General features: G+C 62.1%; 1 protein-coding gene across 5 annotated transcripts in view; it reads left to right on the plus strand.

Moving 5' to 3' along the window:
* Positions 1-18,561, plus strand: part of STAU2 (staufen double-stranded RNA binding protein 2) — a 92,589-nt gene that overhangs the window by 17,597 nt on the left and 56,431 nt on the right. For all 5 annotated transcript variants that reach the window (XM_029068993.2, XM_029068992.2, XM_029068994.2 and 2 more), the window contains exons 4-8: positions 1,121-1,280; positions 4,099-4,234; positions 13,054-13,213; positions 13,868-13,975; positions 15,721-15,933. In XM_029068993.2, coding sequence (XP_028924826.1) covers positions 1,121-1,280; positions 4,099-4,234; positions 13,054-13,213; positions 13,868-13,975; positions 15,721-15,933 — 777 coding nt within the window. The remainder of the gene's footprint in view (positions 1-1,120; positions 1,281-4,098; positions 4,235-13,053; positions 13,214-13,867; positions 13,976-15,720; positions 15,934-18,561) is intronic.

Raw genomic sequence — 18,561 nt, forward strand, 5'->3', positions numbered from 1 at the left:
TTTCTGAAGACTAGATGGTAAAAAGTTGTGGGGTTTTGGTTGTGTTTTGTGTGACAGAAAATTAGCTTTCCTTTTCCGAAGACTAGAGGGTAAAAAGGTGTGGGTTGTGTGTATGAGTGAGGGAAAATTTGTTTTACTTTTCTGAAGACTAGATGGTAAAAAAAGTGTGGGGTTTTGTGTCTCTGTGTGAGAGAAAATTTGCTATATTTACTTTTCTGAAATCTAGATGGTAAAAAGGTGGGCGTTTGTGTGTGCGTGCGTGAGAGAAAATTTGCTTTCTTTACTTTCCTGAAGACTAGATGGTAAAAAATTTTGGGTTTTTGTGTTGTGTGTGTGACAGAAAATTTGCTTTCCTTCTCTGAAGACTAGATGGTAACAAAGTGTGGGTTGTGTGTGTGTGAGAGAGAGGTAATTTGCTTTACTTTTCTGAAGACTAGATGGTAAAAAGCTGTGGGTTTTTGTGTCTGCGTGTGAGAGAAAATTGGCTTTTCTTGACTTTTCTGAAGTCTAGATGGTAAAAAGTTTTGAGTTGTGTGTGTATGTGTGTGACAGAGAGAGAAAATTTGCTTTCTTGACTTTCCTGAAGACCGGGTGGTCAAAAGGTGTGGGTTTTGTGTGGGTGTGCGAGAGAGAAAAATGTATTGCTTTTCTTTTCTGAAGACTAAATGGCCAAAAGGTGTGGGTTTTGTGTGGGTGTGCGAGAGAAAAAATGTATTTCTTTACTTTTCTGAAGACTAGATGGTCAAAAGGGGTGGGGTTTGGGGCCTGAGTGTGTGGGAGCAAATTTGCTTTCCCTTTCTGCGAGCCAAAGATGTGTAAAACTGTGTGTGTCCCATTTCGTTCAATCGTATTTATTGAGCGCTTACTGTGTGCGGAGCACTGGACTCAAGCGGTAATCCTCTTCTCGGCCCACTGAAGCGCCCCCCGGACCGAGGAACGGGGCAAGAATGGGGGGAGATCCACGGGCGCCCACCCCCGGGAGGGAAGGCGGCGATGCCAAGGTGCCGTCGGGCGTCCGGCGCCCCGTCCCACGTCGCGGGGGTCGGCCTGGCCCCGGGGAGGGAGAGAGCCTCGGCCGACGCGCGGTCGCCACACCGTCCCCCGCCCTCTGTCCGCGCAGATGTTCGCCGTGCAGCTGACCCTGGGCGAGCAGCTGTGGGCGGCCGAAGGGAGCAGCATCAAGAAGGCCCAGCACGCGGCCGCCACCAGGGCCCTGACGGAGACCACCCTGCCCAAACCGACGCCCAGGCCGCCCAAGAACAACGTCAACAACAACCCAGGTGGGCGCCCTCCCCTCCGCTCCGTTTTGAGCGCTCTGCTCCCTCCCTGCCGGCCGCCGGACCGGTAACCCTCACCCCGGCACGGGCGAAGCCCTGTGCCCAACACCCTTCGAAGCGCTGGGGCGACCCCGGGGTCATCGGGTCGCCCCGCGCGGGCCTCCCGGTCTTCATCCCCGTTTTCCGGATGAGGTCGCCGAGGGCACGGAGAAGGGACTGGCCCGGAGTCCCGCAGCTGACAGGTGGCGGAGCCGGGATTAGAACCCACCACCTCGGCCTCCCGAGCCCGGGCTCTCTCCACGGAGCCGCGCTGCCTCTCGGGCGCCGGGGTAGATGCGGGACGACGATGGGGGAATTTGTGAAGCGCCTGCTACAGCGCTAAGCACTGGGGTAGATACGGACTTGCAACTGTGGTATCTGATAAGCACTCATTTTGTGCTCGACACTGTTCTAAGCGCTGCGGTAGCTACAAAAGAACAACTGTGGAATTGGGCGAGCCGCTTCGCTGCTCTGGGCCTCGGTGACCCCATCTGGAAAATGGGGATGAACCCTGTGAGCCCCATGTGGGACCACTTGGTGACCTTGTATCTGCCCCAGCGCTTAGAACAGTGCTTGGCACGCAGTAAGTGCTTAACAGATACCATCGTCATCATTATTATTATTGTTCCCTCCTCTCCCAGTAGTAGTAGATTGTAGAAGAATTCGCATTTGGCAATGATTCGGGAACCACCCGCCTCTTCTGTATTGGATTTTAATTTGGGGCAGTTTGAGGAGCACCGTGGCCCTGTGGCTAGAGCCCGGGCCTGGGAGTCAGAGGACCCGAGTTCTAATCCCGCCCTCCGTCCGCCGGGCGACCTCGGGCAAGTCACGTGGCTCCTCCGTGCCCCAGTCCCCTCTTCTGCGGAGCGGATGATTCAATCCCCGTCCTCCCTCCCCCTTAGACCGTCAGCCCCGGGGATGATCTCCTCTCCACCCCGGCGCCCAGGACGGCGTTTTGCCCAGCGTAAGCGCTCGTAATCAAGTCACTTCGCTTCTCTGTGCCTCAGTGACCTCATCTGTCAAATGGGGATTAACTGTGAGCCTCACGGGGGACAACCCGGCGACCCTATTCTCCCCCAGCGCTTAGAGCAGTGCTCTGCACACAGTAAGCGCTCAACAAATACCAACAGTATCATTATTATTACGACGACGAGTCCGTACGGGGGACCTTGAGCGCACCGAGTCTGGCAGCGGGGGCGAGTTTTAGGATTTGTCCAGCAGATGGCTGAGAGTCCTGGAAGTGGACCATCCCATCGATTGAGCGCTTACCCTGTGCAGAACACTGTGCTCCGCGCTTGGCAAGTACAGTTCGGCGACAGAGAGAGACCGTCCCTACCCAACGGCGGGCTCGCAGTCTAGCCCGTCGGGCCCGGAAGAAGCCAAAGAGCGCTTTAGGTTCCTCTTAGTCTTAAGATGCGTTAGACTCCCCTCCGCCCCGGGACGATCCTTTTTAGGTCGTTCGTTCATTGGGTCGTATTTATTGAGCGCTTACTACGTGCAGAGCACCGTGCGGGGCTCTCGGAGGGTACGGGTTAGCGTCGACTCGTCGGCCGACGGTCTGAGGAGACGGAGCCGAGCGCTTCGCTCTTGTTTCTTCTGGGTTTTTTTTAACGGCATCTGTTGGGCGCTAACTGTGTGCCGGGCACCGTACTGAGCGGCGGGGCGGGTACAAGCTAATCGGGTCGGGCACGGTCCCTGTCCCCCTCGGGCCTCCCCGTCTTCATCCCCGTTTTACAGCCGAGGGAACGGAGGCCCAGAGAATCAATCCGTCGATCGTGTTTACCGGCAATGATGGCGCTGGTGTTCGTTAAGCGCTCACTACGTGCCAGGCACTGTTTTAAGCGCCGGGGTGGATCCAAGCAAATGGGTCTGAACGCCGCAGTCCCTGTCCCGCGTGGGGCTCACCCTCTTCATCCCCGTTTTCCAGATGAGGGGACTGAGGCACAATCCCGGCTCTGCCCCCGGTCAGCTGGGTGACCTCGGGCAAGTCATTTCGCTTCACCGGGCCTCGGTTGCCTCATCTGGAAAACGGGGATGGAGACCGTCAGGCCCGTGTGGGAGGGGGACCGTGTCCGACCTGATTAGCTCGGGTCTACTCCAGGGCTTAGAACCGCGCTCGTCGCATAATAAGGGCTTAACAGATATTATTCATCGATAATAGTAACAGTCAACCGTTATAATGATCGATGGCTTGTAATCGATCGTCAGTAATATAGGATATTAATTATAACTTATCATAAGCCTGCCATATAACTTATTATACACGATTTATTATTATTGTTATTCATAATAGTAATACTTTTTCATGGTCTCTCCTCCTCTCTCCCTTCCCCCGGCCAGCAGAGCTTACGTTCGCTCATTCACTCGTTCAGCACACGGTGAGCGCTCAATAAAGACGGCCGAATGAATGGCTTTAATAATAATAATAATAATAACGTTGGTATTTGTTAAGCGCTTACTATGTGCAGAGCACTGTTCTAAGCGTCGGGGGAGATACACGGTCATCAGGTGGTCCCCCGTGAGGCTCTCAGTTAATCCCCATTTTCCAGATGAGGTCATTGAGGCCCAGAGAAGCGAAGTGACTTGCCCACAGTCCCGCGGCTGCCGAGTGGCCGCGCCGGGATTCGAACCCATGACCCCTACCGCGTGCTCACGTGTCCTTCCCGGGCGCCGAGTCCAGCGCTCAGCGCACGGTGAGCGCGCCATAAATCCGATCGACTGAATGAAGGCACGGAGGTCGGTATTTCCCGAGCGCTCACCCTGTGCGCCCGCTGTGTTCCAGGGAGCATAACGCCGACGGTGGAACTGAACGGCCTGGCCATGAAGAGGGGCGAGCCCGCCGTCTACAGGCCCCTCGACCCCAAACCCGCCTCCAACTACCGCGCAAACTACAACTTCCGGGGCATGTACAACCAGAGGTGAGTGTCGGTTTCTCCGGGTGCTCTCGCCCTCCTCGCCCTCCGCCGGGCAGCGTGGAAGGGGCCGCCGGCCGGTTCTCGGGCGAAGGAAACGGGCCCCGCTCCCCACGCGCGGCGGGACGGTCCGCCCCGACTTCGTTCGATTCGTTCGCTGGGAGCGAATCCGGACCAGCGGAGGTGGTCCGGTTTTGGGAATCTCCCGGCCCCCGGGAAGTGGGGGGACGAGGACCCGGTGCCGTTAATCCCTCGAACCGGACCGCCGGCCCCTCCCAGTTTCTGCGTCCGGAACACCTTTCCCGCCTTCGGATCGGTAACCTCGTCGCCGTCGGGGGGTTTCCGGGCCCCCGCGGCTCTCCGGATGGGTTTTCCCGGCTTCCGCCGCGGTCCGTAACCCCGCCGACGGTTCTTCCGTCCTCGCCGTTACGGTCCCCGTCCGGCCGCCGGCCCCCGTCGTCCGCGTTTTCCCAGCGTCGGCGTCTCCTCCACGGAATCCGTCCTCCTTGATCGCCTGTCCGAAATACGCTCATCCAGGTCGGGTCGCTGATCGTTAAGAAGCGGCGCGGCTCCGTGGGGAGAGCCCGGACCCGGGAGTCGGAGGTCGCGGGTTCTAATCCCGGCTCCCCCGCCTGTCGGCTGGGCGACTTCGGACGAGTCGCTTCACTTCTCTGGGCCTCGGTTTCCTCGTCTGGAAAACGGGCATGAAGGCCGCGAGCCCCACGGGGGACCACCCGATCGCCTCGTGTCGGCCCCCGGCGCTTAGAACAGTGCTTCGCTCAGAGTAAGGGCTTAACAGATGCCGTCGTCGTTATTATTATTATCATCATCCCTATTATCATTGGGCCTTTCGGAGACCACTTTGGCATAATTTTTGAATATATACACACGCTTATATCTAGATAGATAGATTCAGATATGGGTAGATGTATATATTACTGAGCAAATTTCAACTTTTGGCATGTTACAACCGGAGAGGCGTGCGTGTGTATATATATAATAATAATTGTATTTGTTAAGCGCTTACTCCGTGCCGAGCACCGTTCTAAGCGCTGGGGGGAGATACAGGGTCGTCAGGTTGTCCCCCTTGGGGCTCACGGTCTTCATCCCCATTTGACAGATGAGGTCACTGAGGCCCAGAGAAGTGGAGTGATCTGCCCAAGGTCTCACAGCAGGCAAGGGGAGCGGGGATTAGAACCCACGACCTCTGACTCCCAAACCCGGGCTCTTTCCCCTGAGCCACGCTGCTTCCCTAACGTATATACGTACATGTATACCGCGGAGTGCTTTGCGCGAGGTCAGCGCCCGATTGATGCGGTTGATAGATCGATTTTAGAGGCGGAAAAGATTTCCCGAATCCCGAGAGGAGCGGTACGGAAACGTTCGTTGGGGGCCATTAGAGGGCAGCAGTCGTTCATGCCGGGAATCGGCCGTTTTGCTCTCAAGACGCGGACGCCTCCCTCCAGGCGCAAGCTCTGAGTCTTGACCGTGGCCGTGCTAAGCGCCGGGGTGAAGGCCCCGAGCCCCATTCTCCCCACGAGGGAACCGAGGCCCGGGGGAGCGAAGCGACCGACCCGAGGTCACCCGGCCCACCGGGCCGCACCGCTCCCTCCTTCCGTATCGTCCACCCACCCTCCCGGAACGTCATTCCCTTCCTCGGCCTCGTTCCTTCCCGTCGCCCGGACCCCTCTCCTGCAGGAGGCCGAACGGGGGCCCGATTCCGGGTCCCCGGATACGCCGTCGACGGAGGAGGAGGGCGCGGCTGTTCGCCAGTGACCGCGCCGGGCTCTCTGCTCCATTTCGCCTCTCCTCCCGATGTTTGAACGCTGGCCCGTGGGCTCCGAGCTCCGGATCGGAAGCTCGCTGCGGGCAGGGGAGCGTTTCTACCGACTCTGCTTTTTAGCATCCTCTCCCGGATGCTCAGTCTGGCACCTCGCACCCGGTAAGCGCCCGGTAAACCCCAGTGAGCGCCCAGTAACCACCCTCGATCGGCCGTCTGGCCTCCCGATTCTTTCCCTCCCGCTCCGGGGGGCCCTCGGCGAGCCTTTCGCCCGGCGCGATGCGTCGCATCTTCCTGTGCCGTTCGATGGGGTCGCCGGGCCGACCCCTCTCTCGGCAACCCCGCGGAGGATCTTCCGGGGGCCGCCGGGCCGCGGTGGAAGGGCGGCGAGCGGAGCGCCGCGTCACCGAAGAGGTATGCCGGTTATTGGCTTCGGAAAGTTGATTTGCTCATTTCGATTGCAACGTGGCTCAGGGGAGCCGGACTCCGGAAGATCGACACGGCGGAGTCGTCTGCCGCGGGGCGGGGGGGGGCGCTCGTTAATTACGTCGGACGTTAATGAGCCCGGAGCCGTTCAGGCTCTCGATGCTTGGGAGAATTTCAGTCGTGCTCATTTGAGGAGGAGAAGAAAGGAAAGCGGGTAATCGTTTGCGGGGGGAAGGTAAAGCGGTTAAATTAACCGAAAACAACCCCAATTTAGAGTTACGCGGGGGAAGCCGCTTCGACCATCCTATTCGCGTCTTGGATTTCACTGAAGAATGCCACGGATCTCCTTCGCCGAGGACGAGGCTCGGTCCCCGGAGAGAGATTTCGCTGCAATTGAAGGCCCGCTGGGAGGAAGGGGGCTGTTTTTTTATTTTCCTTTTCCTGCGCTCAAGGCTCGGCCTCGGTCTCCGTCGGCTTTACGGAACTGATGAGCGACGGACTTGGGCTTTGTGGCGTCCTGAGTTTCGCGTGGTCCCTTATCGCTCTCGCCTTCTGGGTCACGGGATGATCCGGCCTCGGATCGATTTCAGTCGGTCGGGTCTCCTGAGCGCTCCGGGTGGGCTCCGGGTGCCAAGCGCCCGTCAGCCCCAGTCCCCCGCCCGCCAACGAGCCGAGCCCCGACGGGGCGGGGGGGCAGGCGCGGTTACGGGTCGGTGAATCTGGAGGGGAGCGCCGTGGGGCTGGAGGCGCGGCGGGGAGAGGTGGCCGATCGACAAGGGGAACGGTGGCGCGGAAGGGAGCGGGAGGAGAGGAGGGCTGCGTCGGGGAAGGCCTCCCGGAGGAGACGGGCCCTCGACAAGGCTCGGAAAGGGCGGGAGAGGAATCGTTCCGCTGCCGTTCTTTTTCCGCGGGTCCGTTCCGCTCCCCGGACCTCGGTCTCGTCTATCTCGCCCGCCTCCGGCCCGGCACGCCCTCCCTCCTCAGATCCCACGGTCCGTCTCTCTGCCCCGCTTCGAAGCCTTAGCGGAGGCCCGTCTCCTCCAGGAAGCCTTCCCTGACTCCGCCCTCCTCTCCTCCCGCTCCCCTCCACGTCCCCCGACTCGCTCCCTTTCTTCACCCCCCCCCCCATCAGCCCCGCGGCACTAACGTCCAGACGTGCCATTTGTCGATTTCCATTCACCCGTGTCTCCCCCTCTAGACTGTAACCTTCCGGTAATAATAACGATATGGTAATAAATAATGGTATTTAAGCGCTTACTCCGCACCAAGCCCCGTTGTAGGCGCTGGGGCAGATACAAGGGAATCGGGGTGTCCCACCCGGGGCTCACACTCCCGATCCCCCTTTTTCCAGATGCGGGAAGCGAGGCCCCCGAGAAGCCAAGTGACCGGCTGGAGGTCACCCAGCCGACGAGCGGCGGGGCCGGGATTAGGACCCTTGACCTTCCGACTCCCGGGCCCGGGCTCTCTCCGCTAGGCCGCGCCGCTTCTCGAGGACCCTTCCGTGTTCCGGGAACGTTTCCGTCGGGCGGGGAATGTCTAAGAAACCTAATAAAAGAGCTTGGAGAGTGGGATGGCCAACGGGTCCCTCTCCTCCATCGCCTAGGAAACCCGAGGGGCCGGCCGCTCGACCCATCCGCCCTTCGGGGCCGCCGGAATACCGGGCCGAACGTATGACGCAGGTGGCCGGAACCTTCGCGGAGCACGGTCCAAAAGGTTGTGACGCCGGGCCTAAAAATACCGCCGTGAGCAAATCGCGTACCGACCCCCGTCTGCCCCCGGGACCGATCGCTCCCGTCGGCGGGGGACGGGCCCGCTGATTCTCTTGGATCGTCCTCTCCCGAGCGCCCGGTCCAGTGCTCTGCACCCGGCGAGCGCCCGGTGGGCGCCGGGCAGCGTGGCCTGATACCGGCGATGGCGTCTGTTAAGCGCTCACTCTGTGCCAAGCACCGTTCTGAGCGCCGGGGGAGATGCAGCGTCATCAGGTTGTCCCCCGTGGGGCTCCCAGGCTTCATCCCCATTTGACAGATGAGGTCGCCGAGGCCCAGGGAAGTAAAGCGACTCTCCCAAAGTCACCCAGCCGGCAAGTGGCGGAGCCGGGATTAGAACCCGCGACCTCGGACTCCCACGCCCGGGCTCTTGCTTGCTTGGAAAGAGCGGCGGGCCTGGGGTTCGGAAGGTCACGGGTTCTAATCGCCGCTCGCCCGCCGCGTGGCCTTGGGCAGGTCGGTTTACTTGTCCGTCCGGGTACCCGCTTGTGTGTGACCCTGGGCAAGTCACTTCCCTTCCCTGGGCCTCAGTCCCTTCATCTGCGGAATGGGGATTCAGTGCGCGTTCTCCCTCTTACGGGGACTGCCAGCCGCCTGTGGGACTTGATTACTTTGCATCTTCCCCAGGGTTTAGTACGGCGCTCCTCGTGCGGCGAGGCGCTTGCCGAAGATCACGATTATTTGGTCTTCTCGTTATGACGATACCCCAGAGTTGTATTCTGAGCATTTTATTGTCCAGAGGCGCGGCCTGGGAGCCGGGAGGCCCCGGGTTCTAATCCCGGCCCCTCCGTTGTCTGCCGGGTGACCTCGGGCAAGTGCCTCCCGTCCGGAAAATGGGGCTGCGAGCCCCACCTCGGGGGAGGGGGGACCCCGTCCGACCCGACTTGCTCGTCTCCACCCCCCGGCGCTTAGTACAGTTCCCGGCACCCAGTAGGCGCCTAATAATAATGATGACGTTGGTATTTGTTAAGCGCTTACTACGTGCAGAGCACTGTTCTAAGCGCTGGGGGAGATACAGGGTCATCCGGTTGTCCCAAGTGGGGCTCACGGTCTTCATCCCCGTTTTACAGATGAGGTCACTGAGACACAGAGAAGCGAAGCGACTCGCCCACAGTCACACAGCTGACAAGTGGCAGAGCCGGGTTTCGAACTCGTGACCTCTGACTCCACAGCCCGGGCTCTTTCCACTGAGCCACGCTGCTTCCCTAACGAGTACGGTGGGTTCCCGGAGGGCTTTGAGTGCACTTTGGTTAACGAGGGGGACGTAAACCCGCCCTCCAGACTGACCGCGCCTTACGGGAAAGGAGCGTGTCTGTCGCTCCGTTGTCCTCTCCCCGGCGCTTAGCAGAGGGCTCTGCACACGGTAACCGCTCGATAAAGCCGACCGAGCGAATGAGTGATACGGCTGCCTGAGTCTCCGGGTTCCGGGTGCCCAAGAGACAGATTTTTTTCCTCTCCGAATGTGACGCGCGTCTCCCAAGCCCCGACCTCCACCCGGAGGGGGCCCTCCTTCGCTCAGTCGTATCGATGGAGCGCTCACCGCGTGCCGAGCACTGTGCCGAGCGCTTGGGAGAGGACAGTACGATAAGCAGTGACATTCCCCGCCCACAACGAGCTCACGGGCCGCCAGCGATGCGGAGAAGTAAAATCACGACCCCCGGCGCCAGAGGTTCGGTATCTTTCTCCGGCCGTCGGGGGAAGGCAGAGGGGATCGGGACGACCTCCGGGCTCTGGGGGCGTTCGGCTCGGATCGCCGGGAATCCTCCTCCCCCGCGCGGAGGAGAGACGGCGCCGGGAGGCGGGAGAGGGGTCGGGACCGCGGCCGGCTGGCATTCACCGGCCCGACGGGTGTGGGGCGCTGGCCTGCGGCCCCGCCGGCTCCTCTCCTTCACCGCCCCGCCCCGGGCCTTCCCGTCGACGGGCTGAAAATCCAGCCCTTGGGCCCCCGGGAAGGCCTCCGTCGGAAACGGGAGTCGGTGGGAGTTCCGGGTCAACGGGAAAGAGAAGCGGCTTCCGTGCGGAACGGAGCGGAGCTCCACTTCGCGGCCTTCCGAGAAAGCGTTGCGCGACTGGAAGTCTGTGTCGGGTGGGGACGACGTGCCGTCTGGGGGGACTCCCGCCCGCTTCCGAGCGCACGGGGAAGGAAGACAGAATTCCAAGATCGCGTTAGTAGGTGGAGCGCTTCCTTTTTCCTTTTTGTCCCGCCCTCCTCCCCTTTCTTTACCTTTGACTTTCCTCAGATAATAGTAATAACAGTCCTCTAGACCGTAAGCTCCGGGTGGGCGGGGAACGTGTCTCCCGACTCCCTCGTCTCTTCCTCTCCCGGGCGCCCAGTAGAGCGCTCCGCGCCCAGGGAGCGCTCAATAAACGCCACCGATGGATCGACTGACCCGCGGTCGGCCGCGGGTCCGGGATGCGGTGGGAAGCGCTCGTCTCGAACCGTCGGCTCGCGGTGCCCGAAACGGGGGGCCCGTTGTCGGGCGGGGGTGGTCTCTCCCTGTCGCCGCATCGTACTTTCCAGGCGGTCCGTGCGGCGCCCTGCACACAGTAAGCGCCCGGTGAATACGAGGGAAAGGGTGAAAATACCTGGCATTCCCTCCGAGAGCTAGACCGTGGCCCGCAGCGACCCGGGAAGCGAGTCTCGAACTCCGCTCTGGAGACGCGTGAACCGAGAGAGACGGAGCCCGGCCGGCTCGGCGACCGAAGTATCGGCGGGCCGCGGCGGATTTCTGTCACGTCCCGGGAGACGTAAAACCCGGGGGTGAGATGTCACGGAGAAAAGCCCGAGAGATGAAAAAAAAAAAAACCCACCCTCCCCCCGCGAAGGAAACCCGACTGGAATCTAGCGACGATTCCGTCGAAGGGGAATGCGGGCCGTCCTTTCGGTTTCTTTCTCGGTAATCTTTGGAAAGCGCCAGCGGCGTTTGGGCCACGTCCTCCTCACCTTGTAAAAACGGCGCTCCGGAAAGCGGAGACGAGGCGAACGGGCCCGGCGGAGAAGCCGACGGGTTGGGATCGTCTGGAAAGATGGAGGAGAATGAGTCCGACGAGGGGCCTCGTCGAGGCGAGCGGGATTAGAGAGGTGGAGCGGCCCAGTGGAGCGGGGCGGTTTTTCCGGAGCCGGTCGGACACGAGCCGGGGGAAGCGAGGGGATGCCGGGGAGGTGGTTTTTAGGGAACTCTCGGGGCCCGGCCGACCCCTCCTCCGGCCCCCTCTCCCATTTTCCCAACGTTTTCCTGGAGTTCGGAATCAGCGGCAGAGGACGGGAGTCGGAACTCTGATCCGGGAGGCGAGCGGCTCGGCCAGGCTCCCCCCGAGAGATGGGTCCGGACCCTCCTTAGGGGGCGTTCGAATCAGTCGGTGGTATCTGTTGAGCGCTTACCGTGTGCAGGGCGACATACTGAGCGCTTGGGGTACCGCAGAGGTGGTAGTCGTATTAATAATCATAATAACCGTGGGATTTGTTAAGCACTTGCTCCGTGCCGAGCACTGTTCTAAGAGCTGGGGGAGATAGGAGGTGATCAGGCGGTCCCACGTGGGGCTCACGCTCTTCATTCCCATTTTCCAGATGAGGTCACTGAGGCCCAGAGAAGTGAAGTGACTCGCCCAAGTCACCCAGCTGACAAGTGGCTGCGCCGGCACTTGAACCCACGACCTCTGACTCCGAAGCCCGGGCCCTTTCCGCTGAGCCACGCGTATTCAGCGCTGGGTGGATCCGAGCAGATCGGGTTGAACACGGCGTGGCTCAGTGGCGAGAGCGCGGGCTCGGGAGTCAGAGGCCGCGGGTTCTAATCCCGGCTCCGCCGCTTGTCCGCCGTGTGACCTCGGGTACGTCACTTCACTTCTCTGGGCCTCAGCGACCTCGTCTGGAAGACGGGGGTGGAGCCCCAAGCGGGACAACCCGACGACCCTGTACCCCCCCCAGCGTAAACCTAATAAGCGCTTAACAGATACCGTCGTCGTTCGTTCGGCCGTATTTATCGAGCGCTGACGGTCTGCGGAGCAGGCACCGGACGTCGGCCGTTATCGACGCCCGCGTCCTCCGCACCGGGGCTGTAGTAAGCGCTCAGCTTTATGCACGCACAGTCGACGGCCAGAGCGGCTCCCCCCGCCCCCCCCCGGGGGTCTTCGGGATTGCAGTTGATATTTAGGCCGGAAGATCCGCAGATTGTTTCAGTGTGCCGCTGCGTCGTGACATCATATTCCCGTAAAAATCTAATGAACGGAACTCGGGCGCGTCTCCGCGGCCGACCGAAACGAGTCTCGTGACTGGCCCCGGGCCCCGGGGCGCTCGCCGCTGGCCCCCGTCCCCGTCCCCCGTCCCCGCCCGTCGCGGGCAGGGAACGGGTCCGTTGGGCATCGCGCCGTCCCCTCCCGAACGCTCGGTCCAGCGCTCCGCACGCAGTCGGCGCTCAGAAAATCCGATCGCGCGAACGGCTGAATCGTCCGGCCGCCTCGCCCCCGTCCGTGCGGATTTATCGAGCGCTCGGTACAGCGCTCTGCACGTCGGAAGCGCTCGATGAACACTGTCGAGCGAACGGATCCGGCGCTCGCCCTGCGCTCCGCGCGGGGCACTTTGATTCGGTCGTATTTCTTGAGCGCCTGGGTGCTTATTGAGCCCGGTAAGTTGGCGCGGACCCGGACTGAGCGCTTGGGAAGGTAGAATCCGCCACCGAGCGGTAGGGAGGATACCCTCCTAAGCGCTCCGCGCCCGGCGGGCGCTCAATAAATCGGATCGCCGGGGCGCCCCGCGCGTCGGAAGCGCTCGGTAAATGCCGCCGCCGGCGGACGGAGTCCGCGGCGGGGGTTTTCACTCCGTTTGTATTTCCCCTCCTCCCCGCTCCTTCCCGTAGGTACCACTGCCCGGTGCCCAAGATTTTTTACGTCCAGCTGACGGTGGGGAACGACGAGTTTTTTGGGGAAGGGAAGACCCGCCAAGCCGCCAGACACAATGCCGCCATGAAAGCCCTGCGCGCTCTGCAGAATAAACCCATCCCAGAAAAATCGCCTCAGGTAATCCTCCGCCTCCCTCCGCCGTTTCTCGTTTCCGAGCGCGGGCTCAGCTGGGGTCAGAATGCGGCACCGGGCGGCCCCCGATTAGAGGAAGAAGAAGAAGGAGAAAAATAATGAGGAGGAGGAGGAGGAGGAGGATCGCGGGACCCGTTAAAACCCGATGGAGCCGAGGCCACGGGGAGACGGCGGCCGGGCGGCTAGTCGAGCCGGTCGTAATAATGTAATAATAATAACCGTGTCGGCATTTAAGCGCTTACCGGGTGCCGGGCGCTGTTGTGAGCGCTGGGGTAGGTAGGGGTCATCGGGTTGGCCCGCGGTCTCCGTCCCCGTCTTCCGGAGGAGGGAACTGAGGCCCAGAGAAGCGAGGCCGCTCGCCCGAGGTCACCCGGCGGGCGAGCGGCGGAGCCGGGATTAGGACCCACGACCTTCCGAGTGCCGGGCCGTAGCCCCCGCGCCGCTCCTCTAGCTGCGAAAGGGTAACTCGAAGAAGCGAACGCCGTCGTCCCGAGGCAGCGGTGGGACGGATGGCGACCGGGGGGAAGCGCCAGACAGAAAACGGAAAATATACGATTTTCTCATCGCTATGGTTCTTATTCGGCGGGGAACGCCGCCGGGCCGGGGTCACAGACCGTCACCTCGTTTCTCCCGGTGTAGAACGGAGAGGCGGGAAGAGACACGGAGGAGGAGAAGGACGCCAACAAGTCGGAGATCAGCGCCGTCTTCGAAATCGCCCTGAAGCACCGCATGCCCGTGCGTTTCGAGGTATCCGTCCCGCCGTTCTCCCCGCCGTTCGTCCGGTCGGTTCCACCGTACTCAGGGAGCGCCTACGGCGGGCGGAGCGCCGGACCGAGAGCGTGGGGGAGGGCGGTCGGACGGGCCGCGGGCGGACCCCCTCCCCGCGGCCGTCCTGCGGCCCGGAGACGGAAACAGAAACAAATCCACGTCGGATACGGACGTGAGCGCCGTGGCGGGGGGGTGAAGAAAGGGAGCGGGGGGAGAGGGGGACGTAGTCGGGGAAGGCCTCCCGGAGGAGACGGGCCTCCGGTAACGCTTCGAAGCGGGGGGGGGGGGGCGGGGAGGACTCGCCCGAGCCAGTGAGGCGGCCTGCTCAATTTTAGGTCTCTTCTCCTCCCTCCCCGAATTCTCCCCTCCGAGTGGGTTTGGATCCCGACCGGACTGGAAAGTTCCGGGGGAGTCCAACGTGGGGAGACGGGGTGGTCCGACCGTCCGAATGGGATATCGGAAGGACCCTCCAAAAAGCGGAATCCAGTCATCCGGCCGGCCCCCCCGGACTTTCTCAAAAAGCCTCCGGATCCCCACCCTCGGGTTTTCCGAGAGCGGGGAGGGAAAGGGAAGCTTCCGCGTGCTTGCCGAGGGAGGCCGTTAGGGGTCGGATAAAAATCCCCCCCTTCGGGCCGCCGCGATCCTCTCTTGTTCCGACTTCATCTTGTTCTAACACCTCCCTTTACTCTCTCTAGCAGTCGGTCAGTCGGCGGTATTCTGGGGGCGGCTCTCGGGTGCGGGGGACCCGTTCACTCAGTCGCATTTATCGAGCGCTCGCTGTGTGCGGACCGCTGCCCTAAACGCTTGGAGGCTGCAGTTCGGCAACGGATAGAGGCGATCCCCGCCCGACCCCGGAACGCCCTCCCTCCTCACCTCCGCCAAACTCACTCTCTTCCCCTCTTCGGGGCCCTACCGCCAGCTCCTCGCCCCATCGCCCCGACTCCCTCCCTCTGCTCTACCCCCCGCCCCGCCCCGCCGCCCTGGTGTAACTATCTGCGTATTTATCATTCCGTTTATTTTGTTCACGATGTGTATCTGTGATTCCCTTTACATCGATGCCCGTCTACCCTTGTTTCGTTTTGTTCTCTGTCTCCCCCCTCCTGGACTGCGAGCCCGTTGTCGGGCGGGGCTTGTCCCTACGGGTGGCCCAATTGTTCTTTCCAAGCGCTCGGCACGGTGCTCTGCGCACAGTAAGCGCTCAATAAATACGATCGAAAGAACGAATGCGCGCCGGGAGGCCCTGCCCGCCTCTGCCCTCCCTTCCGCCGTTCGCCCCCCCCTTCGGCTCGCATGGGTCTGTACCCCTTAAGACCCCTCTGCCGATCCCCCCCCGGCCCCCACCCCCCGGGCACTGAGGCTCACCCCCGCGGACTCTGCCGCTCCTCTCTCCGTAATTTAATTTTTAAATCCGTCCCGCCTCTGGTTCTGGGAGCGAGAGACCGCGTCGGCCCCCTCTCCCGAATCGCCGCCTCCCCGCGCCCGGGCCGGTGCCCCGCGCCCGGCAGGCGCTCGATGAACGCCCCCCACGACCGATGCCGCGGCCCACGGGAAACCCGCCCGAGCGGCGGCGCGGCCCGGGGAAAGCTGGCGTCCGCGCCCGTTTCCCACGGCCGGCGAGCGACGTCCGGCTGACTCGGGCGCGCCCCGAGGTCGCCGGGAGTGACGGTGTCTACGGCGCTTCTGGATTTCTTTTTCCCCCCCCCCCCCCCCCCCCCCCCCGGCAGGTGATAAAGGAGAGCGGGCCTCCGCACATGAAGAGCTTTGTCACCCGCGTGGCGGTGGGAGAGTTCTGCGGCGAAGGAGAAGGAAACAGCAAAAAACTCTCCAAGAAGCGGGCCGCCACCGTGGTCCTGCAAGAACTGAGGAAGCTCCCTCCTCTTCCGGCGGTCGAGAAGCCCAAGCCCTACTTCAAGAAACGCCCTAGGACGATCCTCAAGGTAGGCGAGCACGCTGAATCCCTCCGGGGTAGGGTTCGAGTCGGGTCCGACGTCACCGGCCCTCCTGATTCCCCGAACTCCTCTCCCGCCGCCCTCGTCAGATCCGGGGCCGCGGCTCTCCCCGGCTTCGAATGGTTTCCGGGGGGGTCTTCCCCCGCTCGTTTCTCTCCTCCCTGGATTTTATTCTCCGCAAGCGACGGCTTTCCGCCCCGCTTTCGGCCCACACTCGATCAGTCGGGGCCGTCGACCGGGCGCCCACCGGGCGCGGAGCGCTGGACCGAGCGCCGGGGAGAGGACCGCGCGGTCTTCCCCGACCTCCGGTACCGGGCTGCACCCGATTCCTGCGGCCGCTCCCTCTCTCTTCGTTTTTCACGGTGTCGGTTCAGCGCTGCCTCTGCGCTGGGCACCGCGCTGGGCCGTGGGGTGGACGCCAGCTGATCGGGTTGCACGCGGTCCCCGTCCCACGGCGGGCTCCCGGTTTCGATCGCCGTCTTAGAGGCGGGGGAGCCGAGGCCCGGAGAGGTGAAGCGACTCGCCCAAGGGCACCCGGCAGGCCGGCGGCGGAGCCGCGATCAGAATCCAGGTCCTCTGGCTCCGTCCCCTGGGCCACGCCGCTTCTCGTCTCCGTATCCCACTCGCTTTCTCCCTCCGATATGAAACCGTGTCGTGTCCGTCCTCCCCGCTACGTTATAATAATAACGGCGGGGTTTGTTAGGCGCTTACTACGTGCCAAGCACCGTTCCAAGCGCCGCGGGGGGATGCAGGGCGATCGGCTTGTCCCACGTGGGGCTCGCCGTCTTCATCCCCGTTCTCCAGATGAGGTCACCGAGGCCCAGAGAAGTGAAGCGACTCGTCCCAAGTCGCCCAGCCGACAAGCCGGGATTAGAACCCACGACCTCCGACTCCCAGGCCCGGGCTCTGGCCACCGAGCCACGCCGCTTCTCAGGGCAGGGATCGCGTCCACTCCTTCGGTTTTCCTCTCCCATTGCCGCTTTTCACAGCGCTTTGAATCCCGAGGGCGCTCGGTAGATACGCCTCTTTCATTCGGTCGTATTTATTGAGCGCTTACGGCGTGCAGACCGCTGGGCTAAGCGCTTGGGAAAGTACAGTGGAACAGCAAACGGTGACACGCCCCGCCTACGACGAGCTCGCCGTCTAGAGCCGGGGAGACGGGCGGCGAAACAAATGAATAAAATGAGGGACGCGGACGTAAGCGGCGCGGGGAGGGGCAGAGGAAGGAAGGGGGCGAGTCGGGGCGACGCGGAACGGAGCGGGAGGAGAGGAGGGCGCCGGCGGGGAAGGCCTCCGGGAGGAGACGGGCCTTCGATAAGGATTTGAGGGCGGGGAGAGTCGTCGTCTGCGGGATTTGAGGAGGGAGGCCGTTCCGGGCCGCGGGCGAGGGGTCGGCGGTGAGACGGGCGAGACGGAGGCCCGGGGAGAAGGTTGGCGTCGGAGGAGCGGAGCGCGCGGGCCTCCGCCACTGATTATTTAAGCTTTCAGAAATCTCCCCGGGAGGCAGACGGCGGAAATTAGCCTGTTTTCCTCGGGATTTTGCTCATGGCCCGTATCAAGCACTCACTGTGTACCAGGCACTGCGCCGAACCGGCGGGGAGCAGCGCGGCTCGGTGGGTAGAGGCCGGGCTTGGGAGTCAGAGGACGTGGGTTCCCCTCCCGGCGCCGCCGCTCGTCCGCCGTGTGACCTGGGGCCGCCCGCTTCACTTCTCTGGGCCTCGGTGACCTCATCTGGAAAACGGGGACTAATAGCGTGAGCCCCGTGGGGGACCGGCCGATGACCCTGTATCTCCCCCGGCGCTTAGAACGGTGCGTGACACGTAGTGAGCGCTTAACAAAGACCATCATCGTCATCGTCATCGCCACCATTAAAAAAAAAAAAAAAGAGAACCGACGGGAAAGCCTCTGGGCCGATCACCCACACGGCCCCTGGGGTTTCCAGCGCTTAATCCGGTGCCCGGCACATAGTAAGCGCTCAACGGATACCATCGTTGTTATCATTTTTCCGGGCTCCAGATGAGGTCTGGGGTCTGCGATTCTGGTCAGTCAAACCCGTCCGTCGGTGGAATTTATCGAGCGCTCGCTATGTGCGGAGCACTGTGCTAAGCGCTCGGGAGAGTCCAACGGAACAGAATCAGCAGACCCGTTCCCTGCGCGTAAATCCCGTTCCATCCCCCGGTTCGGTTTTCAGATCGATTTTGTGTTTTTCCTCTCCGGTATCCGCCACCGTCAGGCGAACTATCAGATGACCTTTTTTATTTCTTAAAGCTCGTTCCCGCTCCTTCCCCCGTCCGCCCGAAGTTGGATCTCGTCGTCTCTGGCTATCTGCTCCGAATTAGCTTCCCGCCCCCCGGCCCAGCCCCTTAATTCTTTCCGAAAAATAGCTTCAAAGGTTTTGATCTTTTCGGTCAGGTGCAGGATTCGGGAGGGGGGCCGGAAAAACCCGACCTGATCGCTCAGAGGAGGAAATGGAAAATAGCAGGAGAAGTGGAGAGCGCACGCCCGAAATGACGCGGAAGCACGGCCCAGTAGAGAAGCAGGGCGGCTTAGGGGAAACGGCCCGGGTTTGGGGGGGTCAGAGGGCTTGGGTTCTAATCCCGGCTCCGCCGCTTGCCT

Source organism: Ornithorhynchus anatinus, chromosome 7, assembly GCF_004115215.2.
Source record: "Ornithorhynchus anatinus isolate Pmale09 chromosome 7, mOrnAna1.pri.v4, whole genome shotgun sequence".
Lineage (NCBI taxonomy): Eukaryota > Metazoa > Chordata > Mammalia > Monotremata > Ornithorhynchidae > Ornithorhynchus > Ornithorhynchus anatinus.